The sequence below is a fragment of the Brassica oleracea genome, chromosome C1, assembly GCF_000695525.1.
Source record: "Brassica oleracea var. oleracea cultivar TO1000 chromosome C1, BOL, whole genome shotgun sequence".
Taxonomy (NCBI): Eukaryota; Viridiplantae; Streptophyta; class Magnoliopsida; order Brassicales; family Brassicaceae; genus Brassica; species Brassica oleracea.
This window is the reverse complement of record NC_027748.1, coordinates 26,077,215-26,086,328: the sequence shown is the minus strand read 5'-3', so window position 1 is coordinate 26,086,328 and position 9,114 is coordinate 26,077,215. Positions and strand designations below refer to the sequence as shown.

Sequence of the window (9,114 nt, the reverse complement as noted above, 5' to 3'; positions counted from 1 at the left end):
TAGTATCAAAAACCTTGATACGAGATCCCAAAATTTGTCTCTTTGCCAATATTCGAGCGTCTTCAGAAATCCCGCAAGATTTACACACTGCGGAAAACTCTCGAAACAAATCACGGATATAGCAGTTCACACCGAGTTAGATTACGAGATGACAACTCATAGTCTTCCTTCTACACCCATATAAAATGCCATCGGCAGCAACACGCCTGAAAACCGTTACATAAAAACTAGATCGTAAAGGTCTCATTGGAAAACAAGTCATACGAACCTTAACTCCAAGACGAACTACGAAAGGCTTGATCCCTTCAACAAGGGTACGTAGGCAGCCGTCATAAGGCGCAGCCCCAATCTTATCGCGTTATACTCTTAGAAGAGCGAGAAGACCACTTACCACGAACCTTTTCGACCATTAATTCCGCCTAACTCACCTAACTTGCCAAGCCTCTCGCTAAAACCTCACGCTAGAAGCTCATGGTTCTAACGAGTTGGGGGCTAACTGTTGGGGTCAAAACCGGTAACGACGGAATCAATGTCTGAAAGTCCGTGTTGGGCTCGAAAACGGTTGCAACGAAGTTAACGTCAGAATCCCCGAAGAAAACGTAGAAACCTTCTTCGACAAATACTTTTTCGAAATAGATTCTTCTTTACGAAAAGCTTTACGGAAGAAACGCGATTCATCGGACAAGAGCTCGAAGAGGGTCGCTACGTAGCGACTGGGCTCGAGCCAAAGCTCGGTCGCTACGTAGCGACCGAGCTCTTCCGAAACGTCGATACGACATTAGTCCATGCGTTCTCGTCTACCCTTCGATGCTATCTCCCGAAGACCGTAGCGAACCTATTTCACGATTCCCCGCCATTCTAAGTTATCGATCAAACTTTACCGTAAAAACCGCGGAAAGTTTGTTCTTTATCGAAAGAAGCCGTAATAAATGCTTCGAGTCGGAAGACGGCCCAAAGGGACGTAAGACATGACTCGAGGCCCAACTTACGATTTCTTAACCAACAGCCCGTAAGCCGCATGACGGTTTACGCTTGGTTCGCAAGGAAAGATAAATGTCAAGTTTCCGCGGATAAATACGAAATTAACTTAAGGGCAGAAGGGGAAAAGCGTAAACTGACCTTGGAGCCAGTATATAAGGAGTCCTAGGCGGAAGGCAAAGAGGATGACTTTTCACAGCAAACTTAGCACTTAGAGCAATTTTAGGCAATTTTCCGTTTTTGTTATTCGAGCTGCGACTCAATTAGGTTTTTGCCGTCTTAGGGTTTTAGAACTAGGAATCTCGCCGACAGCTCTCGTAGCCCATGCACTTACCTTGTTGTAAACGCTCAAACCCAGATTCAGAATAAGAACTATCTTACCCTCTTTTTCGATTTCTTATTTTGTTATTGTTCTCGTTTCGTGTTCTGATTGCTTGGCGTGTGGTATTAGCAGATATCCGGGACATCTGGGAAATTAGGGTTTTTCTAGTTTTCTTATTTAAACGGAAATCGACAGTGCGAATTTCGGTTCCCACAATTTACATCATTTAGATATGTTAACAATTACATGATTTTAATTTTTTCTCCATCAAAATATTTTTTTGAAAATTTATAAATTATTTTTGAGATCTATTACATAAGAAGGTTTCCGGAGAAGTTTTCTCAAAAAAGACTTTATTGGGTTATATTCGTAAAAGTGCATACAATTTTTTTTTGGTCATAAGAGGCTGGTTGTAATTTCACTACCATTTTAGGTTAATTATGCATTTAATTCAATTTGGAGTATACATTTGCATTTAGAATCAATTTTTGATTCAATTTTGGCAAATTTCCCAACATTATTTTAATGATATCTATGATATTTGTTCAGTAATTAAATACTTAGCATTAAGAATGAATCGGGGTAAAAAAGAAAATATTTTTCATTTGACTAACAAATATCAAATTAAGCATGCGCACTTTAACGGGACCCGAAAATTTGAACCGGAGCCAACTGAAAATACTCTATTCTAAACCGAACCAAAAATATATAAATATCTAATTGGGTCCAAAATTGCTCCATTCGAAATAAACAGAACCGAAAAGAACTGATTCAAATAAATCTGGACCCAAAAATAACCGACCCGAATAGATCCGACCCATATAGATCCAATAAGAACATATTCATGCACGATCTAAAAACATAAATATCAAAAATTGTGATGTTATGTGTTCCATTGTCTATATTTTAGTTTATAATTTAGTTGAAATGTCTTTTTGTTAGCAATCTTCATTATTATTTTGTTACATTTTTAAGTAATTTGAAACTTTAAATTTCGAGTTTAAAATTGTTCTTCACTTATCAACAGTTTATTTTGTTATTTTACAAAATTTTAAATAGATATGATGGATTTTGGTTAAATTCTGATAGAATTTGAGTATTTCAAAAAAGAAAATTGAATCATAAATATCCAAACTCTATTCGGATCCGCTAGGACCCATAAATTATAGCTATTTTACAAATATTGTATTTATAGACCCGAACTGATATGGATCCAAGAGGAATTGACCCAAATTCGAACCAAAATTTTTCAAGTTTCTAATTAAATTTAAATGTTTAGGATCCAAAGAATTCGGACCTGGAAAAACTGATCCGAACGTGATTCAGAGACCCGAACTCCCAGACCTATAGAAAATGTTAAATAGACTTTTTGATCATTGTTAATACAAGATAGAAAGAAAAAGAAAGAAAATCAAGGTGAATGATGGTATAAAAATAGAGAAATCTGGTCACGGCTAAGTATGTACTTGTCTACATATCTATCAGTGTTCAAGAACTTGTTAAGCGTAAACTAGACACTTTGTATAGAACTAAGGTCCACATGTATTAATCAAGGCATATATGATGAGGTCTAGGCATTAACAAATTATATGTTTATTTATTTTAAATTGTATATTTATATTATATTTTAAAAAATTATGTGTGTTAGTTAAAAATTACTTTGATGAGATATAAAAAATAAAATATATTAAAAAGGAATCAAACAACTTATGAAATAACACCAAAAATTAAGAAATTAAACAAACGTACGAAAATAACAACAAATATTTTTTTTGAAAAAAATATCATCATTTGTTTATCGACAAATTGGTGATGAAGACAATATAAATAAATTAGTCATAATTTATATATTACTTAATTTAACCAGTTTATACCAATTTAAATAGATGTAAATCTCAACATAATTGAATCACATAAATCGGATTTTAAAAAATCGTTTCAGTTATGAGGGATTAGCCACCTAAGTGAAGTGTCTCGTAGATCGATTTTTGACCATTGATATCTATACGATGATTCGGTTTAATTAAGTGATTTCAGAGAAGCAAGCAGACATATTTAGTATCTGATATATGCTCGATTCAAAATTTCAGTAGATTTTAAACTATTAAAGTGGAATTGGAACCTCATCCCCTAATCATTATTTATGAAATGATTTACATGTGTTATCACCACATTCAATCTCAATGACATGACTTTTAGAAAATGATACATGACATTAACATGATTATGACAATGCAAATTTCTTTGAAAAAATTTATAATTTTTGGCAAGATGTATCTAATATATATATATTAATGACTATTAACTCATATATCACCATTAATATAATTTTTATAAATATTTATTTTGACAAAACTATTTAAATATATAAATAATTAGTAACTCATATAGCACCGTTAAATTAATATACACATATATATATATATATATATCACATTAATAAAAATAAACTAAATATAGTTACAAATATATTTTTCACATCAACCTATATATCATATTTAATAGATATATTATCAAAATTAGTTGTAAGTATATATCAACAAATACAAAAATAAATCAACACTAATCAGATAATTTGAAAATGTAAACTTAAATTTTATTTTGAAATAGAAATAAAATTATATATAAAATTATTACTTCTGTGCATGTACATGGCCATAAAATTTTCTAGTTTTACTAGGTGTTTTTTTGCACCCTGTGCAGTAAAATTTTTTTTAAATCTAACTTATATTTAAAAATAAAATTTATTAAATATTATAGATTTTACTATTTTCTTACTAATATTTAATATAGATTTGATATATATTAAATCAATTTGTATAAAACTAATAAAAATGATATAACATTGTATAATCATCAAAAATTTAGCCTAAACAATATTTATAAAATTTGTAGGTATATAAAAAACTAATGATCTTACGATTAGATATTTAAATTTTTAAAAAATTGTAGAAATTTTTGAAAGCTTTTGTAATACAAGTATAATTATAAAAAATAATAATATTTCGAAATTTTGAAATGTTATATATGAATATTTTTATTTTATAGATAATGTATGAGCTATTACCATATTTAAAAAAAAGTTTACCAAAAAAAAATATCAATATTAAATGTAATAGATGAATTATTACCATATTCTAATAAGTTTGCCAAAAATATTAATCAACATTAAATGAAATTATCCATGTCATATTTTTCCGGAAGCCATGTCATCAATTTCAGTAGCAATGTAATATTTGTTTTGTGAAATTGATTATAGAGAGTACATGTGACAAAATTACTTCGCAAATATAATCTAGGAGATATTATATGCAAAAATGGTTGGACCCGGTGGTTATGCAATTTGGAAACATGCCCAGAAATGACACGCATCTGATAGGCGATATTTCCAGATAGAATTATATCTTGTCCGTTTGTGTACGAGTTGGTGTAATTTCACTATTGAGTCGCGATAATTTGGACAAATGTGTTTTGCATGTATGATGTATGTAGAACGCCGACATGGCGGCTTTGCCAACTAGCAACTCTTTTTTTTTTTTTTTACTACTTTTTAAGAAATTACTAACTTTTGCATGTTTTTTTACTAACCAGATTTGGATAATTTGGACAAATGTGTTTTGCATGTTTTTTTACTAACCAACTAGCAACTCATATGAATATATGTTTACTAACTTTTTAAGAAATTACTTTTCAATTAAGCATTCCCTCTATATATTCACGTGTTTGTTTCGCAAATATTATTTAAATAATGATTGATAGCAAGGACAAAAGAAGAAAAATGAAAACGCATTGAAGTAAATATACATCTGCAGTCTGCGCTGCTACCTTTCTTCTTCCGGTCAATAAAAATAAAACCTTTCACTCTCACCAAGAGCCACAACAATGTCAATGTCTATCCTTCTCCCCACCAATTTACAACAATGCCCTTCTCCTTCCTTCTCGCCGTCAACCCCACTACTCTCCCCATCTCCTTCCACCGCTTTCTCCTTCGTCGGAACTAGCCGGAGATGCCTCCGACTGGTCACCTGTTGCGTCTCTTCCGTTCAAAGCTCCGTCGCGAACGGCTCCGCTCTCGCCGCCGTTATCGTGGAGAGAGACCAGATTCGTCTTGGTCTTCCTAGTAAAGGACGCATGGCCGCCGACTCCGTCGATCTTCTAAAGGTGACAAGTTTATTGCACTGCAAATGCGATGACGTTGAAAAATGATTAACAAGTGTTTAGCTTCAAAGCCTGACTAATTGTACTCTTTTTATGACAAACTAAAATATTCCAATATTTTATTTATTTATTGATTCGGAGACTAGCTTTCTGTTTCTGTCTTTGTATAGTCTCTTATGTTTCTTTCGCTTTTGAAACTTCTATGTTATGTTTAAAAAACTGTTTATTAAATTGATGATGACCAAAATCTTGATCATCTCTTTCTCTACCAGATATATTTCTTTTCTTTTTTTTTTTTGAACTTCTTGGAAGTGTTGTCTCTCTCTGTCTCACTTTGAGTGAAGTGGACATAGTAATTTGTAATCTCTTGACTCGTTCTGAGTTCTGACTCTTGATGTTTGTTCTGTGAAGGACTGTCAACTTTTCGTCAAACAAGTCAATCCTAGGCAATACGTTGCACAAATTCCCCAGGTATTACATTCCAAGAGAACTACTCAAAACGACAGCGTCTGTGTGTCTTATCTTACATTGGTGATCTTTTCGCGTCTCCCAGTTACCAAACACTGAAGTCTGGTTTCAACGGCCAAAAGACATTGTCAGGAAGTTACTCTCTGGAGATCTGGATCTAGGTATCGTTGGTCTTGACACAGTTTGTGAATATGGTCAGGTACGTCACCACCATAATCAGTTTTCTCTTGAAGAGCTTTAATATCCTGTTCAGCGTGTTTAATTATTGACACTGCTTAACCATATTGTCGAGTTATGCCATCGCATTTAGAATATAAATTTTCTCTGTGGTTTTTCTGAACTTTCTCTGGAAGGCTTGTTTGTATCATAACTTAAATGTTTGAGATTTCTTTCTTACAGGAAAATGAAGATCTTATCATTGTCCATGAAGCTCTCAACTTTGGAGACTGTCATCTATCCATTGCGGTATGCTCTAATCTATTGTGATTAAGGGTCCTCGTATCATTACGTTGGATGCCTATCTTAATGCAATCTCAAATGATCTCAGATACCCAACTATGGCATTTTTGAGAACATAAATTCTCTCAAGGAGCTAGCTGATATGCCACAGTGGAGTGAGGAGAGACCATTACGCGTTGCTACTGGCTTCACTTATGTATGATGAGTTACACATTCTCCTTTTGGTGCGCCGTTGTCATTAAATTAAATTCCTCTCTGGATGCATTTTGCTTCGATATAATATTTTTGGAAAATGATTCAACTGCTTTTTGCAGCTCGGCCCCAAATTTATGGAAGAAAACGGCATAAAGCATGTGACCTTTTCAACTGCAGACGGAGCTTTGGAGGCAGCTCCGGCGGTGAGTGAGATTACACTATTTAACATCTATGCCAACACTAGGCTAATAACGGTTTATCCCATAGAGATTCAATTTTTCAATGAAATAATTTGTACTATTGCGTTAGATCAATCTGCTAGGTTGCTATCTTTGACCTTTGTTGTTTGCTTAGAGGTTTATTTTTCTATTCTGAACTTGGAAATTGCCTATAGTGGAAAGATTTTTGTAGCCGCGCAAGTAGCTTGAGACGAAGGATTCTTTTGTGTTGTTGACACATATTTTTCTTGTTAATTAGATGGGAATAGCTGATGCCATATTGGACCTTGTGAGTAGTGGGACAACACTCAAAGAGAACAACTTAAAAGAGATTGAAGGAGGGGTTGTGCTGGAAAGCCAGGTAATTTTTAAGAGTCTGCATAGAATCATTTTGTGACCATTAATTGTTCCCGAACATTTCCTTTATAAATTTCAGGCCGCACTTGTGGCAAGCAGAAGAGCATTGACCGATAGAAAAGGAGCATTAAAAACAGTTCACGAGATCCTCGAAAGATTGGAGGCGCATCTTAAGGCAGATGGCCAATTCACCGTACGCGCTTTGTTCTTGTGATGATGTTTCCTTTTTCCTGCTTTCACTTTCTTTTCTCTAAATACTTTCATTTTTCAGGTTGTTGCAAACATGAGAGGAAATAATGCTCAAGAAGTGGCGGAGCGTGTGTTGAGTCAACCATCATTGTCAGGATTGCAGGTTAATGTTATGAAATGGTTGAATTTCTTAACCCTTAGCTTTTTGTATTTCTCATTGACTGTTTATAATGAGAGCAGGGACCAACAATAAGCCCAGTTTACTGTACACAAAATGGGAAAGTATCGATTGATTACTATGCCATCGTGATTTGTGTGCCAAAAAAGGCTCTTTACGAGTCTGTGAAGCAACTGAGAGCGGTTAGTAATCCGCGTAGTTTCTTGCTTACTAATCTCACCTTCCAAATAGCGGTCTATACTGTTCCCTCTCTTGGTTCTCTAGTCATTGACCATCAATGTTATTGCAGGTTGGAGGCAGCGGGGTATTAGTTTCACCTCTTACCTACATTTTTGATGAGGATACTCCAAGATGGGGTCAACTCCTGAGAAACCTCAATCTTTAAATGTTTTTGTATGAGTAGATGCTTACTCTAACAAGCTGTAAGAAGAATGGTGTAAGTCAGTGGGTTGTTACCTGTGTCAAGTTTATAGTTCTGTTTTTGTTTTTTTCTCTCGTTGCTGTTGTAGTTTCTACCTCGCTTTTCTGTATGGATCATGTGCGTTGTTGTTAATCTGTTGGAACAATAATAAAAAATTAAATAAATAAAGATGCGACATGTTTGAAGCTTTTGTAATTCATTTTGGCATCAAGGAACACATTTGTTAACAGTTTATCGCTGGCCTTGTCACCTGACGTGTAATTCCAAAAACAGGCTCCTTCTGCGCACACAGGCTCGTTGTTAAGAGTTCTTCAGTCTGACTTCAAAATTTCCTAGTTTGCTTTATAATCTGATAATGTAGTTCTTGTTTGACGACACGTTTCTGTAGGGTTGGGATTTTTTAACCAGAACCGATTATCCAAACTTATCCCACCGAAATGGACTGGTTCAGTTCAGTTTATTTTTAACACTATTTTATTGAAACTGATTTAAAATATATTACATCATAGAAGGATACGACAATAACAATGAGAAACTAATGGTCTTTCAAGTTTCAACACTTAAAATAGCAAAAACATACATGACTGATGACACATCAGCAATACCTTGTTTTGAAAATAAGGTGGATATGTGTTCCCGTTCCAGTAATAGCAGACAGACTTCTAATAACTTCAGCGAAATCCCGACAAAAATTCTCATAGTTTAGATATGTCGTTTTCTTTAATTGCCTTGATCAATTTTGTTCCGAATTAGCTTCAGTTAAGCTACCGTCGAACAAGTTTGAACCTGATATCGAGAATAACCAGCAGTATCGCTCACATCAGCGCGACAGGAGACAGAGACAACAGAAAAATACAGGTAACTAACCACTGCAACAAGCCAGAAATTGAAACAAAACGGAACCTTATGCTCAAAGGATACTCTAATGGATGCCGGAGAAGAGAGGCTGTAAACAAGACTCCCAGTACACCACAACCATCCATTGCAACACACAATGAAGTTTGTGTAGCATTCAGCAAGAGCACACCGCTCCCAGCGGCTACAACGTATCATCCCATCAACATATTGGGATCTGTACCTCTAGATTCAGACGCACACACGGCTCAACACTTTGAAGACAGGCCCGAAGAAACCTCAACCCAGCTGACCAAGCACTAAAGGAACAAACACC

At 34.6% G+C, this 9,114-nt stretch overlaps 1 protein-coding gene across 1 annotated transcript; it reads left to right on the top strand.

Moving 5' to 3' along the window:
* The first annotated feature begins 5,041 nt into the window (after window positions 1-5,041).
* Window positions 5,042-8,131, top strand: LOC106326971 (ATP phosphoribosyltransferase 1, chloroplastic). The gene is made up of 11 exons (XM_013764954.1): window positions 5,042-5,461; window positions 5,870-5,929; window positions 6,012-6,125; window positions 6,326-6,391; window positions 6,474-6,581; window positions 6,700-6,783; window positions 7,058-7,159; window positions 7,235-7,348; window positions 7,427-7,507; window positions 7,585-7,704; window positions 7,812-8,131. Exons 1-11 carry the CDS (start codon window positions 5,183-5,185, stop codon window positions 7,905-7,907), a joined length of 1,224 nt encoding a protein of 407 aa, XP_013620408.1. The 5' UTR covers window positions 5,042-5,182; the 3' UTR covers window positions 7,908-8,131.
* Window positions 8,132-9,114: the final 983 nt, after the last annotated feature.